Below are 21,736 nucleotides of genomic sequence, written 5' to 3'. Positions count from 1 at the left end.
AGGGGCGGGGCCCAATAGGGGAAATAGAGGATTTTTTTTCTCCTGCTATACAAGTGAAGGGATTTTAACCAAATGCAGTCTGAAGCATGATTAGGGACAAAAGAATCAATTTTGTATAAACTGAGGTGTGTGGGCCTCCTTCTAAGGGCAGATGGGTGGGGCCCATTAGGGGAAATAGAGGAAAACATCAAATATCCTTCTCCTTTTGTACCGATGAAGGGATTTTGACCAAATTTGGTCTGGAGCATCATTGGCCAAAGGGTTCTCAGTTTTGTATGAACGGAGGGTATGGTCCCCCTGGGGGCAGAGGGACGGGGCCAAATAGGGGAAAATAGGTAAATCTTTAAAAATCTTCTCCTCAACCAATTGAAGGATTTTGACCAAATTTGTCCTAGAGCATCTTTGGACAAAGGAGACTCAAGTTTGTATAAACGGAGGGTGTGGGCCTTCTGGCGGCATAGGAGCGGGGCCCAATAGGGGAAATAGAGGATTTTTTTTCTCCTACTATACAAGTGAAGGGATTTAAACCAAATGCAGTCTGAAGCATGCTTAGGGAGAAAAGAATCAATTTTGTTTAAACTGAGGTGTGTGGATTCCCCTTCTTTGGGGCAGATTAGTGGGGCCCATTAGGGGAAATAGAGGAAAACATTAAAGATCCTTCTCCTTCTGTACCGTTGAAGGGATTTTAACCTAACCAAACTTGTTTTAGAGAATCTTTGGGCAAAGGGAATTGAATATTTATAAATGGAAGATGCAACTTTGTTACTTGTACTCCTTTGATAAACCTGAATGGTACTCAGCAGGTTTTAAATTGAAAAATAAAATACCAGGTGAGCTATTAAGGCCCCTGGGCCTCTTGTTTACAATTTCTACAATTTCTATAGGTACATACAATGTAGATCAAACTTATACATACAATATATTTGCAATATAACTTGTACAATGTAATGCACATTACAACAGATGATTTGAAACCTGAAAATTCTCAGCCAATTTGAACTGTTTGATCTTGATAGTGGCTGTTATTTGATTGTTTCAGAGAGGGTGCTAACACAGAAACAAAGCCATCGAGTCAGAGACACGAAGGTGTTGGATCGAGTCCCTGCACAGAATACAATCGCAAGGAACAAGATAATGGTAATTTATAATTACAGCATGTAGATATACCTACACATCCTTAACTGTAGGTTAATTTGTGATTGTTCCTGTCCCTGTCCGTCCTGTTGTCCCTGTCCCTGTCCTACAGCAGATCTAGATAGTCGTATGTCCTGTTCTCCAAGCTGCCCTACAACAGATCTAGATAGTCGTATATCCTGTTGTCCCTGTCCTACAACAGATCTAGATAGTCGTATATCTTGTTTTCCAAGCTACCCTATAGCAGATCTAGATAGTCGTATGTCATGTTGACCTTGCCCTACAGCAGATCTAGATAGTCATATATCCTGTTCTGCCAGCTGCCCTACAGCAAATCTAGATAGTCGTATATCCTGTTGTCCCTGTCACTGCCCTACAACAGATCTAGAGAGTCGTATATCATGTTGTCCCTGCCTTACAGCAGATCTAGATAGTCGTATCTCATGTTGTCCCTGCCTTACAGCAGATCTTGATAGTCGTATATCATGTTGTCCCTGCCTTACAGCAGATCTTGATAGTCGTATATCATGTTGTCCCTGCCTTACAGCAGATCTAGAGAGTCGTATATCCTGTGGTCCCTGTCCCTGCCCTACAACAGATCTAGATAGTCGTATCTCATGTTGTCCCTGCCTTACAGCAGATCTAGAGAGTCGTATATCCTGTGGTCCCTGTCCCTGCCCTACAACAGATCTAGATAGTCGTATCTCATGTTGTCCCTGCCTTACAGCAGATCTAGATAGTCGTATATCATGTTGTCACTGCCTTACAGCAGATCTAGATAGTCGTATCTCATGTTGTCCCTGCCTTACAGCAGATCTAGATAGTCGTATATCATGTTGTCCCTGTCCTACAGCAGATCTAGATAGTCGTATGTCCTGATGTCCCTGTCATACAGCAGATCTAGATAGTCGTATGTCATGTTGTCCCTGTCCTACAGCAGATCAAGATAGTCGTATATCATGTTGTCCCTGTCATCCAGCAGATCTAGATAGTCGTTTATCCTGTTGTCCCTGCCTTACAGCAGATCTAGATACGCGTATATCCTGTTCTGCCAGCTGCCCTACAGCAGATGTAGATAGTCGTATATCATGTTGTCCCTGCCTTACAGCAAAGCTAGATAGTCGTATATCATGTTGTCCCTGCCCTACAGCACCTACAACAGATCTAGATAGTCGTATATCCTGTTCTGCCAGCTGCCCTACAACAGATCTAGATAGTCGTATGTCATGTTGTCCCTGTTCTACAGCAGATCTAGATAGTCGTATGTCCTTTTGTCCCTGTCATACAGCAGATCTAGATAGTAGTATGTCATGTTGTCCCTGTCCCTGTCCTACAAAAGATCTAGATAGTCGTATGTTATGTTGTCCTTGTCCCTGTCCTCCAGCAGATCTAGATAGTCATATGTCATGTTGTCCCTGTCCTACAGCAGATCAAGATAGTCGTATATCATGTTGTCCCTGTCACTGCCCTACAACAGATCTAGATAGTCGTATGTCATGTTGTCCCTATCCTACAGCAGATCTAGATAGTCGTATATCCTGGTCTGCCAGCTGCCCTACAGCAGATCTAGATAGTCGTATTTCCTGTTGTCCCTGTCCAACAGCAGATCTAGATAGTTGTATTTTCTGTTGTCCCTGTCCCTGTCCTACAGCAGATCTAGAGAGTCGTATGTCATGTTGTCCCTGTCCCTGTCCTACAGCAGATCTAGAGAGTCGTATGTCATGTTGTCCCTGTCCCTGTCCTACAGCAGATCTAGATAGGCGTATGTCATGTTGTCCCTGTCCTACAGCAGATCAAGATAGTCGTATATCATGTTGTCCCTGTCCCTGTCATACAGCAGATCTAGATAGTAGTATGTCATGTTGTCCCTGTCCCTGTCCTACAACAGATCTAGATCGTCGTATGTTATGTTGTCCTTGTCCCTGTCCTCCAGCAGATCTAGATAGTCATATGTCATGTTGTCCCTGTCCTACAGCAGATCTAGAAAGTCGTATGTCCTGATGTCCCTGTCATACAGCAGATCTATATAGTCGTATGTCATGTTGTCCCTGTCCTCCAGCAGCTCTAGATAGTCGTATATCATGTTGTCCCTAGATAGTCGTATGTCCTGATGTCCCTGTCATACAGCAGATCTAGATAGGTCCTACAGCAGATCTAGATAGTCGTATGGTCATATATCATGTTGTCCCTGTCATACAGCAGATCTAGATAGGCGTATGTCATGTTGTCCCTGTCCTACAGCAGATCAAGATAGTCGTATATCATGTTGTGTATATCCTGTTGTCCCTGTCCCTGCCCTACAACAGATCTAGATAGTCGTATATAATGTTGTCCGTGTCCTACAGCAGATCTAGATAGTCGTATATAATGTTGTCCGTGTCCTACAGCAGATCTAGATAGTCGTATTCTAGATAGTCGTATGTCCTGTTGTCCCTGTCATACAGCAGATCTAGATAGTCGCATGTCATGTTGTCCCTGTCCCTGTCCTACAGCAGATCTAGATAGTGGGATGTCATGTTGTCCCTGTCCCTGTCCTACAGCAGATCTAGAGAGTCGTATGTCATGTTGTCCCTGTCCCTGTCCTACAGCAGATCTAGAGAGTCGTATGTCATGTTGTCCCTGTCCCTGTCCTACAGCAGATCTAGATAGTGGGATGTCATGTTGTCCCTGTCCCTGTCCTACAGCAGATCTAGATAGGCGTATGTCATGTTGTCCCTGTCCTACAGCAGATCTAGAAAGTCGTATGTCCTGATGTCCCTGTCATACAGCAGATCTATATAGTCGTATGTCATGTTGTCCCTGTCCCTGTCCTACAGCAGATCTAGAGAGTCGTATGTCATGTTGTCCCTGTCCCTGTCCTACAGCAGATCTAGATAGGCGTATGTCATGTTGTCCCTGTCCTACAGCAGATCTAGATAGTCATATGTCATGTTGTCCCTGTCCCTGTCCTACAACAGATCTAGATAGTCGTATGTTATGTTGTCCTTGTCCCTGTCCTACAGCAGATCTAGATAGTCATATGTCATGTTGTCCCTGTCCCTGTTCTACAGCAGATCAAGATAGTCGTATATCATGTTGTCCCTGTCATACAGCAGATATAGATAGTCATATATCCATTTCTCCCAGCTGCCCTACAACAGATCTAGATAGTCGTATGTCATGTTGTCCCTGTCCTACAGCAGATCTCGTTTGTCCTGTTCTCTCTGTCCTACAGCAGATCTAGATAGTCGTATATCCTGTTCTGCCAGCTGCCCTACAGCAGATCTAGATAGTCGTATATGATGTTGTCCCTGTCATACAGCAGATCTAGTAGGACAGGGACAACATGATATACGACTATCTAGATCTGCTGTAGGGCAGGGACAACATGATATGTGACTATCTAGATAGTCGTATGTCCTGTTGTCCCTGCCCTACACCAGATCTAGATAGTCGTATGTCATGTTCTCCCTGTCCTACAGCAGATCTAGATAGTCGTATGTCATGTTCTCCCTGTTTTACACCAGATCTAGATAGTCGTTTGTCCTGTTCTCTCTGTCCTACAGCAGATCTAGATAGTCGTATATCTTGTTTTCCAAGCTACCTTACATCAGATCTAGATAGTTGTATGTCCTGTTCTCCCTGTCCTACATCAGATCTAGATAGTCGTATATCTTGTTTTCCAAGCTACCCTACATCAGATCTAGATAGTCGTATAATATGTTGTCCCTGTCCTACAGCAGATCTAGATAGTCGTATATCCTGTTCTCCCAGCTGCCCTACAACAGATCTAGATAGTCGTAAATCCTGTTGTACCTGTCCTACAGCAGATCTAGATGGTCGTATATCCTGTTGTCCCTTTCCCTGCCCTACAACAGATCTAGATAGTCGCATATCCTGTTGTCCCTGTCCCTGTCCTACAGCAGATCTAGATAGTCGTATGTCCTGTTTTCCCTGTCCCTGTCCTACAACAGATCTAGATAGTCGTATATCCTGTTGTACCTGTCCTACAGCAGATCTAGATAGTCGTATGTCATGTTCTCCCTGTCCTACAGCAGATCTAGATAGTCGTATATCATGTTTTCCCTGCCCTACAGCAGATCTAGATAGTCGTATGTCCTGTTGTCCCTGTCCCTGTCCTACAGCAGATCTAGATAGTCCTATATCATGTTGTCCCTGTCATACAGCAGATCTAGATAGTCATATATCAATTTCTCCCAGCTGCCCTACAGCAGATCTAGATAGTCGTATATCATGTTATCCCTGTCCTACAGCAGATCTAGATAGTCGTATTTCCTGTTGTCCCTGTCCCTGTCCTACAGCAGATCTAGACAGTCGTATATCATGTTGTCCCTGTCCTACAGCCGATCTAGATAGTCGTATGTCCTGTTGTCCCTGCCCTACACCAGATCTAGATAGTCGTATATCCTGTTGTCCCTGTCCTACAACAGATCTAGATAGTCGTATATCCTGTTCTGCCAGCTGCCCTACAGCAGATCTAGATAGTCGTATTTCCTGTTGTCCCTGTCCCTGTCCTACAGCAGATCTAGACAGTCGTATATCATGTTGTCCCTGTCCTACAGCAGGTATGTCATGTTGTCCCTGTCCCTGTCCTACAACAGATCTAGATAGTCGTATATCCTGTTGTCCCTGTCCCTGCCCTACAGTAGATCTAGATGAGGTTGGCCCTTGTTGAGTTAACAGGTTATTAAGTATCTTGATAGTCGTATATCCTGTTCTGCCAGCTGCCCTACAGCAGATCTAGATAGTCGTATTTCCTGTTGTCCCTGTCCCTGTCCTACAGCAGATCTAGACAGTCGTATATCATGTTGTCCCTGTCCTACAGCCGATCTAGATAGTCGTATATCATGTTGTCCCTTTCCTACAGCAGGTATGTCATGTTGTCCCTGTCCCTGTCCTACAACAGATCTAGATAGTCGTATATCCTGTTCTGCCAGCTGCCCTACAGCAGATCTAGATAGTCGTATTTCCTGTTGTCCCTGTCCCTGTCCTACAGCAGATCTAGACAGTCGTATATCATGTTGTCCCTGTCCTACAGCAGATCTAGATAGTTGTATGTCCTGTTGTCCCTGTCCCTGTCCTACAGCAGATCTAGACAGTCGTATATCATGTTGTCCCTGTCCTACAGCCGATCTAGATAGTCGTATGTCCTGTTGTCCCTGTCATACAGCAGATCTAGATCGTCGTATATCATGTTGTCCCAGACTTACAGCAGATCTAGATAGTCGTATATCCTGTTCTGCCAGCTGCCCTACAGCAGATCTAGATAGTCGTATATACTGTTGTCCCTGTCACTGCCCTACAACAGATCTAGATAGTCGTATATCCTGTTCTGCCAGCTGCCCTACAGCAGATCTAGATAGTCGTATATACTGTTGTCCCTGTCACTGCCCTACAACAGATCTAGATAGTCGTATATCCTGTTCTGCCAGCTGCCCTACAGCAGATCTAGATAGTCGTATATCCTGTTCTCCCAGCTGCCCTACAACAGATCTAGATAGTCATATATCCTGTTGTCCCTGTCCTACAGCAGATCTAGAGATAGTCGTATGTCATATTGTCCCTGTCCCTGTCCTACAGCAGATCTAGACAGTCGTATATCATGTTGTCCCTGTCCTACAGCCGATCTAGATAGTCGTATATCATGTTGTCCCTTTCCTACAGCAGGTATGTCATGTTGTCCCTGTCCCTGTCCTACAACAGATCTAGATAGTCGTATGTCCTGTTGTCCCTGTTCCTGTCCTACAGCAGATCTAGATAGTCGTATGTCATGTTGTCCCTGTCCCTGTCCTACAACAGATCTAGATAGTCGTATATCCTGTTGTCCCTGTGCTACAGCAGATCTAGATAGTCATATGTCCTGTTGTCCCTGCCCTACACCAGATCTAGATAGTCGTATATCCTGTTGTCCCTGTCCTACAGCAGATCTAGATAGTCGTATATCCTGTTGTCCCTGTCCCTGCCCTACAGTAGATCTAGATGAGGTTGGCCCTTGTTGAGTTAACAGGTTATTAAGTCATCTGTATATGTATAGCTATGAGATGAGGTTGGCCCTTGTTGAGGTAACAGGTTATTAAGTCCTCTGTTCATCTATAGCTATGAGATGAGGTTAGCCCTTGTTGAGTTTACAGGTTATTAAGTTTCCTGTATATGTATAGCTCTGAGATGAGGTTGGCCCTTGTTGAGTTTACAGGTTATTAAGTCTTCTGTTCATCTATAGCTATGAGATGAGGTTGGCCCTTGTTTAGTTTACAGGTTATTAAGTCCTCTGTTCATCTATAGCTATGAGATGAGGTTGGCCCTTGTTGAGTTTACAGGTTATTAAGTTCTCTTTTCATCTATAGCTATGAGATGAGGTTGGCCCTTGTTGAGTTAACAGGTTATTAAGTCCTCTGTACATCTATAGCTATGAGATGAGGTTGTCCCTTGTTGAGTTAACAGGTTATTAAGTCCTCTGTACATCTATAGCTATGAGATGAGGCTGGCCCTTGTTGAGTTAACAGGTGTCCTACAGCAGATCTAGATAGTCGTATATCCTGTTATCCCTGTCCCTGTCCTACAGCAGATCTAGATAGTCGTATGTCCTGTTGTCCCTGTCCCTGTCCTACAGCAGATCTAGGTAGTCACATATCATGTTGTCCCTGCCCTACAGCAGATCTAGATAGTCGTATATCCTGTTGTCCCTGTCCCTGCCCTACAGTAGATCTAGATGAGGTTGGCCCTTGTTGAGTTTACAGGTTATTAAGTCCTCTGTTCATCTATAGCTATGATAGGAGGTTGGCCCTTGTTGAGTTAATAGGTTATTAAGTCCCCTGTACATCTATAGCTATGAGATGAGGTTGTCCTTTGTTGAGTTTACAGGTAATTAAGTCCTCTGTTCATCTATAGCTATGATAGGAGGGTGGCCCTTGTTGTGTTAATAGGTTATTAAGTCCCCTGTACATCTATATCTATGAGATGAGGTTGGCCCTTGTTGAGTTTACAGGTTATTAAGTCCTCTGTTCATCTATAACTATGAGGTGAGGTTGGCCCGTGTTGAGTTTACAGGTTATTAAGTCCTCTGTTCATCTATAGCTATGAGATGAGGTTGTTCCTTGTTGAGTTAACAGGTTATTAAGTCCCCTGTATATGTATAGCTATGAGATGAGGTTGGCCCTTGTTGAGTTTACAGGTTATTAAGTCCTCTGTTCATCTATAGCTATGAGATGAGGTTGGCCTTTGTTGAGTTTACAGGTAATTAAGTCCTCTGTTCATCTATAGCTATGATAGGAGGTTGGCCCTTGTTGAGTTAACAGGTTATTAAGTCCCCTGTACATGTATAGCTATGAGATGAGGTTGGCCCTTGTTGAATTAACAGGTTATTAAGTCTTCTGTTCATCTATAGCTATGAGATGAGGTTGGCCCTTGTTGAGTTAACAGGTTATTAAGTCTTCTGTTCATCTATAGCTATGAGAGGAGGTTAGCCCTTGTTGAGTTAACAGGTTATTAAGTCCCCTGTTCATCTATAGCTATGCGATGAGGTTGGCCCTCGTTGAGTTTACAGGTTATTAAGTCCTCTGTTCATCTATATCTCTGAGATGAGGTTGGCCCTTGTTGAGGTAACAGGTTATTAAGTCCTCTGTACATCTATAGCTATGAGATGTGGTTGGCCCTTGTTGAGTTAACAGGTTATTAAGTCCTCTGTTCATCTATAGCTATGAGATGAGGTTGGCCCGTGTTGAGTTTACAGGTTATCAAGTCCACTGTTCATCTATAGCTATGCGATGAGGTTGGCCCTTGTTGAGTTTACAGGTTATTTAGTCCCCTGTACATCTATAGCTATGAGATGAAGTTGGCCCTTGTTGAGTTTACAGTTTATTAAGTCCTCTGTTCACCTATAGCTATGAGATGAAGTTGGCCCTTGTTGAGTTTACACGGTATTAAGTCATCTGATCATCTATAGCTATGAGATGAAGTTGGCCCTTGTTGAGTTTACACGGTATTAAGTCATCTGATCATCTATAGCTATGAGATGAGGGTGGCCCTTGTTGAGTTTACAGGTTATTTAGTCCCCTGTACATCTATAGCTATGAGATGAAGTTGGCCCTTGTTGAGTTTTGTTGAGGTAACAGGTTATTAAGTCCTCTGTTCATCTATATCTCTGAGATGAGGTTGGCCCTTGTTGAGTCTACAGGTTATTAAGTCCTCTATTCATCTATAGCTCTGAGATGAGGTTGGCCCTTGTTGAGGTAACAGGTTATTAAGTCCTCTGTTCATCTATAGCTATGAGATGAGGTTGGCCCCTTAATGTTAGTCCCTTATGTTCACAAACTAAGTCTTTGATATAATTTAGCCTAGCTCCTTGCATTGCTTTAGCAGGGATTCTGGTGTCGCAATGAAGGTCAAAATATATTCAAATTCTTAAAAGGTCTTTAAGTATCTTTTAGTCTTATTACTACCTCATTGCTGGTGCTTTGTATGGAAAAAAGGTTATGTGTACTTTGTATACATGTACACTTGTGATACATCTGGTTCCAGATTTAATTCCTAGTGATTATATGTGTGTATGAAATCAGGTTTGAGATATGGAAAACAGATTTATTTAAAATATGAGTCGAGCATGTATTCATTATTTAAATTGAAAATATTTATTAACAAAAACAGTTTTTTCGTGAAATATTTCATTAAATTGGATATTGTCAAGTATGAAAAAACAGTCAGTCATGCTTAAAACTGTCGATGGATTTCAGTGTTTAGAATAATACAAGGTGGCTTCTGCTGGGCAATGCATTTAATGGGATGGGATGTTCAAAGTATTATTTGCGTTTTTGGTTTCCTTTTCATCTATGTATTATAATATGACCATACCAGAATTTTGTTTAAGATGTTATATATTTCCTTTTATTAGCTCACCTGGCCCGAAGGGTCAAGTGAGCTTATGCCGTGGTGCGGCGTCCGTCGTCCATCCGACCGTCCTTCGTTCGTCAATATTTTACTTTAAACAAATTCTTCTCATAACCAAAAGGCCTAGGGTGATGATATTTAGCCAGTAGCATGCTGGGATGAAGGGCTACCAAGTTTGTTCAAATGAATGACCTTGACCCACTTTCAAGGTCGCAGGGGTCAAATGTCTCAAAATCTTCTAACAACTTCTTCTCAATAACCAAAAGCCCCAGGGTACTGATATTGGCCCTGAAGCGTGCTGTGATGAAGGGCTACAAAGTTTGTTTAAATGAATGACCTTGACCCACTTTCAAGGTCACAGGGGTCAAATATCTTTAATTCTTCAAACGACTTCTTCTCAATAACCAAAAGACCCAGGGTAATGCAATTTGGCCTGTAGCATGCTGGACTGAAGGACTACCAAGTTTGTTCAAATGAAAGACCTTGACCCACTTTCAAGGTCATAGGGGTCAAATATGTTAAAATTTTCAAACGACTTCTCAATAACCAAAAGGCCCAGGGAACTGGTATTTGGCCTGTAGCATGCTGGGATGAAGGGCTACAAAGTTTGTTCAAATGAATGACCTTGACCTACTTTCAAAGTCACATGGGTTATATGTCTTAAAATATTCAAACGACTTCCTTTCAATAACCAAAAGGCTCAGGGTACTGATATTGGGCCTGTAGCATGCAGGGATGAAGGCCTACCAAGTTTGTTAAATGAATGACCTTGAGCCACTTTCAACCTTATATCCTTGTTCGACGTTCAAGGTCACAGGCATCATATGCAGAGCTGCCAACTCTTACAATTTAGGCGTTATTATTACAATTTTGAGGTCTGAATTACGCTAGTACGATTTTCCAAGTAAAATTACGATTTTTTTTTAAAATCCGGAATTTTTCCTTTTTTTTTGTTTGTTTCGCCGTAATCCGGTCCCGATGTCCGTTTTCAGTATTATAATCGCAAATCAGATACACCCGTGCGTTTGCATCGATCCTCGAGATAGGCTGGAGTTAATTCAATGTGAAAAGGACGTTTGTAGATGAAGTAAAATGGCGGAAAAACGTGTCAAACTGGACGGGCAAGAAGACGTTTCTCCTAGGAAAAAAAGGAAATTAATTTATTAATTTTTGAAAAGGGCTAAAAGTGAGACTTCCAAGGCACTAGAAAAACAATAAAAGGTAATGAATACATGTTTGTAAAAAAGCGATCGCAGATTACTATTTCTTAATCTCTAAGGTTGGCAGCTCTGCATATGTTAAAATCTTTTAATAGGTTCTTATGAGTCAAACACTGATATTCTGCCTGTAACTGTATTTTAGTCCACTTTTAAGATTACAAGTGTGAGATTCATTCCAGGTGAGCTGTGCAGGCGCATTGGGCCTCTTGTTATGATATATGTAATTGACATAATTATATGTATAATTTCATCATATGTTTAATTTCATCATTGGAATATCATTTGCATATTTGTCATATAATTATGATATGTTACCTGATATTGTGTTTTATATATAACCATGCTTGTATATATATATATATGTATGTGTGTGTTTATGTAGAAGCTTTTCCAGGTTAATGAATTAGGATCATCAGTAACCATTTTCTAGTCTTGGTTTAGATACTACATTGTAATAAGAGTAAACACAACTTTCCAAAAATCAGCGAAACAGATATGGAAAAGAATGAGAACCCTTAAGGATCATGTTATGTAACATTGAAAGAATAAATAAAAATGAAAGAAAAAACTCAGATTTAGGACTTGAGGGGAAAAAATTAAAAAGACTGAATGAAATATATTGAAAGAAAATTAAAGCGATGTAATAATGGTGATTATAATGCTCGACGTTTTTTGGCATTGAAAATGCATTTTTTTTTGGCCATATGTAGTGTATCTGAACCATTATAAAAGACTTTTAGCCCAAGATGATTTTGTGGGTCTGTTTTTAGCTCACCAGCTGCCCCGAATTTCGAAGGGCCAAGTGAACTTATGCCATGATGCGTCCGTCCGGCGTCAATTTTTTACTTTAAACAACTTCTTCTCAATAACCAAGAGGCATAGGGTGATGGTATTTGGCCAGTAGTATGCTGGGAGGAAGGACTACCAAGTTTGTTCAAATGAATGACAATGACTTATTTTTAAGGTCACAGGGGTCAAATATGTTAAAATCTTGAAACAACTTCTTCTGAAAAATAAGAAGGCCCAGGATGATTATATTTGGACAATTACATACTGGCATGAAAGGATACCAAGTTTGTTCAAATAAATGACCTTGAATTATATTCAAGGTCACGGGGGTCAATTGTTTTATAAAACTTTCTAACAACTGCTTCTGAATAACCAAAAGACTTAGAGTGATGATATTTGGCCAGTAACATATTGGCATAAAAGGCTACCAAGTTTGTTCAAATGAATGACCTTGACCTTTATTCAAGGTCACAGGGATCAAATACGTTCAAAATCTTTAAACGATCTTCTGAATAACCATAAGGCCCAGATTATTAATATATTGCTGGTATTTGGCAAGTTGTATGCCGAGATGAAGGGCTATAAAGTTTGTTCAACGTCATTACCTTTTCGGACATTCAAGGTCACAGGGTTCAAATGTTTTAAAATCTTTTAACAGGTTCTTTTGAATACTTTCTAGTCATAAATACTGATATTTTGCATGTAGCTTTATATTTTAGATCACTTAAGGTTACAAATGTGAGATTAATACCAGGTGAGCGATGCAGGCCCATTGGGCCTCTCGTTCTTAATAGTCTTAGATAAGGTATACAATTTCCTGCAGAGTACTAGGCCAGAGAAAGATTCTGACAAAATTCTAGTAGCCCGAAATATATTTTCATGATAAAAATTTGAAATTGAACCAGTACTACATTTAGATCCAGTATTCACTTTGTTTAAATTTGTTTAAACATCTACTTTAAGATAAAAAATATTTTCCTGTGAAATTGGACAAATATACACAATTTATGTCATGTATTTAGTACAGTTATTGTAAAAAAAAAAAAAAAAAAATTAAGACTAAACTTATCGATACAAATCAGATAAATTTTCTCCTTACTCCACAAGTATTCAAAACGTTTATGTATTAACATGTTAATAGGGAATATGTATAAGGAATGTGCTTCAATTACATACTGTGGCATCTGAAAGCTTGTATTATGTATTTATTATTATTATTATTATTTGTATTTGTTGTGATTTTTATTGGCTTTTTTCTTGAGATTGGGTGTAAATTTATTTATTTCCAGTTTACCAAATGGATAATGAGAAAGACTGTTTACTGGAGAACCAGTATACTAGAAATGAGGGGAAATCATACCAACCTCCTAGGGGTAAGTTAGACAGTAGTTCTGTATAGTGTCAAGTAGATCTTTATATAGTAGGACAATATCCAGTCACTGAAATCTAAAAAAAAATATAAATGTTGGAAATATAGAAAATATACAATATTGATAATATCTAACCACTGAAATAAAAAAAAAAATGATTTGGAAGAATAGAAAATATTCAATATTGAAAATTGAATAAATAGTAAACTAACAAATTACATTTATTAGTATGTAGAAAAAAATCCCCAATTAGCCATATATATTTGTGTATTGTGCACATTGTCCGGCGTCGTCCGTCGTCCGTCCGTTTACAATTTACATTTTCGACTTCTTTTCCAAAACCCCTGAACCAATTTCAATGAAACTTTGCAGAAACCTTCCATGGACAAAAGTCAACAAAAAATAGTGTCCGGTTTAGTCCCAAGCCCCCAGGGGCCTGAGGGGCGGGGCCAATAAGGGTTGAATTGACTGAAATTTCAAAAATCTTCTTCTCAAGACCAAGATATGGTAGAATCAAATACTCTTCATAGGTGGAAGGGTCTTAAGGTGCTTTACCAAAATTGTCAATTTCTTGACCCTGGGGTCTCACGTTTCCCCCTGGGGAGGGGTAAACTTTACTATAGTTTATATAGGGAAATCACATTTTGGACTAACATTTGTTTAATTTCCATTGGAAGTAATTCAATTTAGGTTAGCATTATCAGTATAAGGAAGCAGTTTGATAATATGCACATATGAGCCCTGACTGATCCCCAGGGGCTGATGGGTGGGGCAAAAAAGGGTTGAATTGACTGAAATTTCAAGAATCTTCTTCTCAAGACCCAGATATGGTAGAATCAAATACTCTTCATAGATGGAAGGGTCTTAGGGTGCTTTACCAAAATTGTGAATATCATGACCCTGGGGTCTCACGTTTACCCCTGGGGAGGGGGTAAACTTGGCTATAGTTTATATAGAGAAATCACATTTTGGACCAACATTTGTTTATTTCCATTGGAAGTAATTCCATTTAGGTAAGTATTATCAGTATTAGGTAGCAGTTTGATAGTAAGCACATATCAGCCCTGACTGACCCCCAGGGGCTGATGGGTGGGGCCAAAAAGGGTTGAATTGACTGAAATTTCACAAATCTTCTTCTCAAGACCAAGATATGGTAGAATCAAATACTCTTCATAGATGCAAGGGTCTTAGGGTGCTTTACCAAAATTGTGAATATCATGACCCTGGGGTCTCACGTTTACCCCTGGGGAGGGGGTAAACTTGGCTATAGTTTATATAGGGAAATCACATTTTGGACCAACATTTGTTTAATTTCCATTGGAAGTTATTCAATTTGGGTTAGCATTATCAGTATTGGATAGCTGCAGTTTGATGTTATGCACATATCAGCCCTGACTGACCCCCCAGGGCTGATGGGTGGGGCCAAAAAGGTTGAATTGACTGAAATTTCAAACATCTTCTCAAAGACCCAGATATGGTAGAATCAAACACTCTTCATAGATGGAAGGGTCTTAAGGTTTATGACCCTAGGGTCTCACACGTTTACCCCCTGGGGAAGGAGGGGGTGGGGGTGGGGATTTATTATGGTTTATAATGGCAAATGATACTTTGAATATTACATGTTAATAACTTGATTGGAATTATAACCTTTAGTTGACAGTTTGATACTTTGAAAATTTTGAGCCAGCCTTACCTACCCCCAAGGGCTGTAGGGTGGGGCCCAAAGGAGTCAGTGTGCTAAAATTTCTTCGTTTTCCTTGTTTAGAATCAGAGGTGCTAGTTTCAAATACTTTTTAGCCTGAAATCTGTATGCTAGATATTGAATAAGGTGGTTTTATTGTTTTTTGTCACTTTGAATAATATTTCTGTTCATGTAAAAACAAAATCAACTCTCTGTATAAATATATCAGGTGACCGTTAAGGCCCATGGGCCTCTTGTTAGGGAAAAATGGCAATATGAAGAAATGGGTGTGCAATACATGTATATATACACTGGAACAATCCAAAACCAGTTTAAAAAAAGGGGAAAAAAGGTTTTGACTTTAATTGATGATGTATGTATACAGTGAAAAATATAGGCATATGTTTACAATATATTCCCTACTATACTAAATATTGGTAAATTAACAGTCTAGATTTCCTTCACTGCGTATATATACAGAGTAATCAGTTCAGACTTCTACCAACTGGTGTCTTTACTATTGCAGAGTAACCTGTACATATTTAGTCTGTGTTAGGTGTTGGATCACATTTTCTATCTTACGTAATAGAATAAGACTTATTCAGGTTATATGTAGGTGATTATTTATTACACAAAAAAATGAATAAAAAATAAAATATCTAAATTTTTGCTCCTTTGTTTTGCATGTTAGCTAGCATGAAAGTCATGTTTCAGAGATTGTACATTAAATATGAAGACATTAGACTCTGCATGGGCGAAGAGATGAGGGTACCACAGAATTGTGTCAGAGGTTTAAATTGAGCTGCAGAACGTAGCACAGTTTGTGGAACTGTAAGCCCTAAACCAGATTTACTTTTATGTGTCTTGATTAATAACAAAATGGTATAGTGTTGGAACGTCATGTAATTTAAGCGTTCATGCATGTGGATAGTATTTTGTGTTCTGTGAGGAAGATTTTTTTAATAAAGATCTTATGGACTTAACTTTTTTTCTATGCATTTGTGATCTAATTACATGTCTATGTCATTGATCTGTGGTTGACCTTCAGCCATTAAATGGTATAAATCACTTAAACCAAGCATTTCAGACCGCTGGATCAAATTTATTTTCACACTTTCAGTATGACATATTTGCTGATACCTGCATTACTATAGATATTTATTAGTGGATGCAATCCTGGTGTCTCCTCTTATTTGAAGTTTTATGGATGTACGTTTTTAACTTAATAGCTGTTTTCTAAGTTTTACTTTCCTTGATAATGTTGATCGTGTAAGATGCATTATAGATTGTTGGCATGGTTTCAGACTTTGTCTTTATGATATCCAGAATATGAGCATGTGACAATTACTGTGGAAATACACTTCAGAAGGTCTCTTTCTTCCTTCAGTGCCCCTTCATCCCCCTGACCCCCTCTTTAGCCTTTCTCCTCCAGCCTTCCATCCCCCACCCAACCCCCATCCCACTATTATTAGTGCTAAGGTTAATACCCCTTTTTAGGTAGGGTCATATCAGGAGAATCAAGCTCTTTCTTCATATGCAGTAATTATCTATATACTAGGTTCTATGGGACATAATTCTATATATAGCATTCTGTCACCAATAATTGTCATTTTGGTTTTCTGGAGCATACTGTTGACCTCGAATTCTTCGCTGACAAACAGGTTTTGATAAAACTGCATATTTAAATAAACTGGTGCTATGAAGCATGTCATACAATGGTTTTCAATTCAAAAATGTCAGTTTTAGACAAGATTTTTTTGTCTTTCTTCAAATTGGAAAGAAGTGAAGGTTTAGCCCAAAATATATAAGCTGGGAAACTCCTTGGGGTGGTTGCAGTTCTGAATCTAGATCCCAAACACAGCTAGTGTGTGTTGTCACATGTTGATTTGGATATCATAATATTCAGTAAAGATGAGGATTTTGATAAGAGGATGGAAAACATGAACTCTGAAAACTGACATGTGGTATGTTGATGTGTGACTAAACATTTAGCGAGTAAACAAACATTTTTTTTTTTAAATACAGCATGTTTGTTTTAGTTCTGTATCTTTTGTATAGTTTCTTAGATTTCATTTAAGATTTGCAGCCAATTTTGAGTTAAGATATTTTGTTAGTCACTAGTGTATGTACCAAGGCAGTTTGTCAGTGGCTGTTCACCCGTCCTATTCTACAGAGAATGGAGGAGAGCTCATAATTTTTTTTTTTCATATATTTTGTCTTTAATTATGTAAAATGGGAACTTTTTCATTTTATTCCTAATCTTGATTTATCATCATCACAAAACTTTTACTTATGTGATCAAACAAAAAATTACGTGCATTTGGAAAAAAATGGTTGCCTGAAGTTATTTGAAACCTGCATTTTAGAGGCTTCAGGTTCGGAATTATTTCATCTGTCTGGGAGTCTTTCTTAAAATTTAAATTCAGGAACAGAGGTAGTTCATTTATCTAGAAAATAAAATGCTTAATTGAAGTACTTCTGAAAATGGTCATGTATTGTTAAAAATTCAGTATATTGGCTATTGGTAGACTATATATAGCTACCTAGATTCTGCTGTAAATTTCACCTCCATTCTGTGTATGAATTTGTTTTTGTATGAACATTTCTGTTTTTGTGCATCATCATTTTCTGATGTATGTGAAGTTGAGACTTGGCATGATGAAAACACATTGCATGCTTCTTGTCTTATAGGGTATGATTCGGATGAGGAGGAAGATGGCGACGTTAAGTATACACGCCGGATCCTGGGTAAAAAATATGCCTCCTTGCCTAAAGACGATTCGTTTGATCAACATCCAACACATAAACTTCCGTCTCAAAATGGTTCCAATCCTGATCTCAGTGTTCACGGCAATGATAGGAACTCACGTTGTAGTTCAGATTCATATTCATACAAAAAATCTTATCGTGTGAGTGCAGGGTCACTCGGGTCGGACTCCGAGGATGTGGGCAGTGAAACAGAGGCGCCCTCTAGGGCATCCTACCTGAAAACCAAGACGGCAGGAGGTACACAGTATATATATATATGTATATATTGTATATGTGTTTGTATTCTCACACTTCCTCCTACACTTGTGTATCTAAAGTCACCTCTCATCACACTCCCCAACACACCTGTGTATCTCGGATCTCATCACACTCCCCAACACACCTGTGTATCTCAGATCTCATCACACTCCCCAACAAACATGTATCTTAGATCTCATCACACTCCCCAACAAACCTGTATCTTAGATCTCATAACACTCCCCAACACACCTGTGTATCTCAGATCTCATCACACTCCCCATACAAACCTGCATCTCTGATCTCATCACACTCCCTAACACACCTGTGTATCGCATCACACTCCCCCAACAAACCTGTATCTCAGATCGCATCACACTCCCCCAACAAACCTGTATCTCAGATCGCATCACACTCCCCCAACAAACCTGTATCTCAGATCGCATCACACTCCCCCAACAAACCTGTATCTCAGATCTCATCACACTCCCCCAACAAACCTGTATCTCAGATCGCATCACACTCCCCCAACAAACCTGTATCTCAGATCTCGTCACACTCCCCCAACAAACCTGTATCTCAGATCTCACCACATTCCCCAAACTCACCTGTGTATCTCATATCTCATCACACTCCCTAACACACCTGTGTATCTCATCACACTCCCCCAACAAACCTGTGTATCTCAGATCTCATCACACTCCCCATACAAACCTGTATCTCTGATCTCATCACACTCCCTAACACACCTGTGTATCGCATCACACTCCCCCAACAAACCTGTATCTCAGATCTCATCACACTCCTCCAACAAACCTGTATCTCAGATCTCATCACAATCCCCCAACAAACCTGTGTATCTCAGATTTCACCACACTCCCCAACAAACCGGTATCTCAGATCTCATCACAATCCCCCAACAAACCTGTGTATCTCAGAGTTCACCACACTCCCCAACAAACCTGTATCTCAGATCTCACCACATTCCCCAAACTCACCTGTGTAACTCATATCTCATCACACTCCCTAACACACCTGTGTATCGCATCACACTCCCCCAACAAACCTGTATCTCAGATCTCATCACAATCCCCCAACAAACCTGTGGATCTCAGATTTCACCACACTCCCCAACAAACCTGTATCTCAGATCTCACCACATTCCCCAAACTCACCTGTGTATCTCATATCTCATCACACTCCCTAACACACCTGTGTATCGCATCACACTCCCCCAACAAACCTGTATCTCAGATCTCATCCCACTCCCCCAACAAACCTGTATCTCAGATCTCATCCCACTCCCCCAACAAACCTGTATCTCAGATCTCATCCCACTCCCCCAACAAACCTGTATCTCAGATCTCATCCCACTCCCCCAACAAACCTGTATCTCAGATCTCATCACACTCCCCCAACAAACCTGTATCTCTGATCTCATCACACTCCCTAACACACCTGTGTATCTCATCACACTCCCCCGTCAAACCTGTATCTCAGATCTCATCACACTCCCCCAACAAACCTGTATCTCAGATCTCATCACACTCACCCAACACACCAGTGTATCTCAGATCTCATCACACTCCCCAAACAAACCTGTATCTCAGATTTCACCACACTCCCCAACAAACCTGTATCTTAGATCTCATCACACTCCCTTACACACCTGTGTATCTCAGATCTCATCACACTCCTCCCATGCCCAACACACCCACCTGTGTTTTCAGTGACCAGTTAACACGTGTTTGGCTGTCACATTTGTAGTAGTGTATTGATATGATAAATTGACTTGCACACTCTAATGCAAATTCTGGGCCCCTGGTAACACCAGTCTTACACTACGTTCTACATCTTGATCACTTATCTGGGGACTCATTTGACTATTGATCTACCTTTGTTTTTCCACACTCTTTCAATTAACTATGATGTTCAGAAACCAGATCTTTCCTTTCTCTTTACTACATCTTTATTTTCACAATCATCAAGCATTCCCATATAAATGCAGACAAAAAGAACATTTCTTGATGCCTATCCCAGCAAAAAGCCCTTAAAAACTGAAACCTGCCCTCAAAAATATATTTCTTCCCCCTTAAATATTTACCTTTCCTCAAAACCTATACTTACCCTAAAAGCCTATGTTCATCCATAATAAAGCCTCTAGCTACCCTAAGAAAATGTATATCGTTTCAAAAATTGTGCATCAAATTTTGTTTTTTTCATAATCCTAATTTGAGTTTATAGGTTATAAGCCCAATTTTGTAGCACAACAATATTAATTGCTAGTCATTACATATGATGTGATGATATCAGCCTCGGTAAGGAGATTGTACACTTACATGTATGAGGATGGTTGGTGGCCCTCTAATATTGGCACATGATCATACAGTATCTTTACGTCACCTGAGACGAGGTCTGCGGGAGCAGATCACACCTCCACTTACCTGGATTTCTTGTCTTTGCTTGCGGCCATCTTTTCTTGTCTGGTTTTCTGTAGATTCACATGTCATACGACCTCTTAACTGCTTGTCCCTATTGTACATGTCGTACGTCGCATGACATCACATGTGACTGCATACTGATCACATGACATATCATGTGACTTAACATGACATCATTAGTATCCTCTTTTGTTTGCCTGTCTTTTCTTTATGTGTGTGTGTATGTTTCTTTATGTATGTGTGTGTTTATATTAACAGTGTATGTATGTGTACCTCACAAGATCACATGTTGACTTCTCCCTGTTTGTGTATGATACGTGTCTGGCGAGAACTTCGCCATACAATATAGATTGCATGTTTATAAAAATTAACTTTTGTCATTTTCATATGCAAGTACCGTGCAGTATTTGACCTACTTTGTACAAATATTTAAGTTTGCCTTAATTTGTAGTTTTGAATGATCGATTTTCATTAATAATTTCATAGTTGTTAAATTTGTCTTGTGAATCTGTTCTTTATTTGAATGCTAATTGGAATGCTGTCAAAAATAGCTTGGATAACATGATTTGCATAATTACATATTTCTACCTATTTTTGTTGTTGTTATTAACCTAAGGTTGAATTAATGCTCCACCTATGACCTCTATGGGTATATATATTTTTCCAGACTTCGACACGGATGAAGAGACTGACATTCTGCTGCAGAAACAGTACCAGAAGGATCAATACGTAGATATACCCGAATTAAGTCAACCACCTGTAAACCGGAGTGCTCAGGTTAGCTTTTACAATTAGTCGGTTTACAAGTGATCATATTCAAGAGCTTACTAAACCGAGAGCTCAAGTTAGATGGCCTATAAAGGGATCATATTAATGGGCATACAGAGGGTTAACAGGGAGATCACAAAGGGTTTCCTGTATGTGGGCTTACCAGGAGTCACAAGGGTTTCCTGTATGTGGGCCTACCAGGAGTCACAAGGGTTTACTGAGAGCTTCCTGTAAGATGGCTTATAGAGGGATAGTATCTATTGTGCATACAGAAAGTTTTACTCAAGAGGGATAATAGTGGATCTCAAAAAGATGCCAAGCAAGTGGGCTTGTAAGAAGGATTTATTCAGAAGGCTTACAAAGAGCTTCCTATAAGATGGCCTATATAGGGATCATGTTAAGTGTAAATTCAGAGGAATTATAGAGGAATCACAAAGGGCTCCC

At 40.0% G+C, this 21,736-nt stretch overlaps 1 protein-coding gene across 3 annotated transcripts in view; it reads left to right on the top strand.

Annotated features, from left to right (window-relative positions):
* LOC110456002 overlaps nt 1-21,736 on the top strand; it is a 132,563-nt gene that overhangs the window by 12,909 nt on the left and 97,918 nt on the right. For all 3 annotated transcript variants that reach the window (XM_021506512.1, XM_021506511.1, XM_021506510.1), the window contains exons 3-6: nt 1,040-1,137; nt 13,316-13,399; nt 17,769-18,083; nt 21,192-21,301. In XM_021506512.1, coding sequence (XP_021362187.1) covers nt 1,040-1,137; nt 13,316-13,399; nt 17,769-18,083; nt 21,192-21,301 — 607 coding nt within the window. The remainder of the gene's footprint in view (nt 1-1,039; nt 1,138-13,315; nt 13,400-17,768; nt 18,084-21,191; nt 21,302-21,736) is intronic.

Source organism: Mizuhopecten yessoensis, unplaced genomic scaffold, assembly GCF_002113885.1.
Source record: "Mizuhopecten yessoensis strain PY_sf001 unplaced genomic scaffold, ASM211388v2 scaffold8449, whole genome shotgun sequence".
In the NCBI taxonomy this organism is placed as follows: Eukaryota; Metazoa; Mollusca; class Bivalvia; order Pectinida; family Pectinidae; genus Mizuhopecten; species Mizuhopecten yessoensis.
This window is presented reverse-complemented; position numbering and strand designations above follow the sequence as displayed.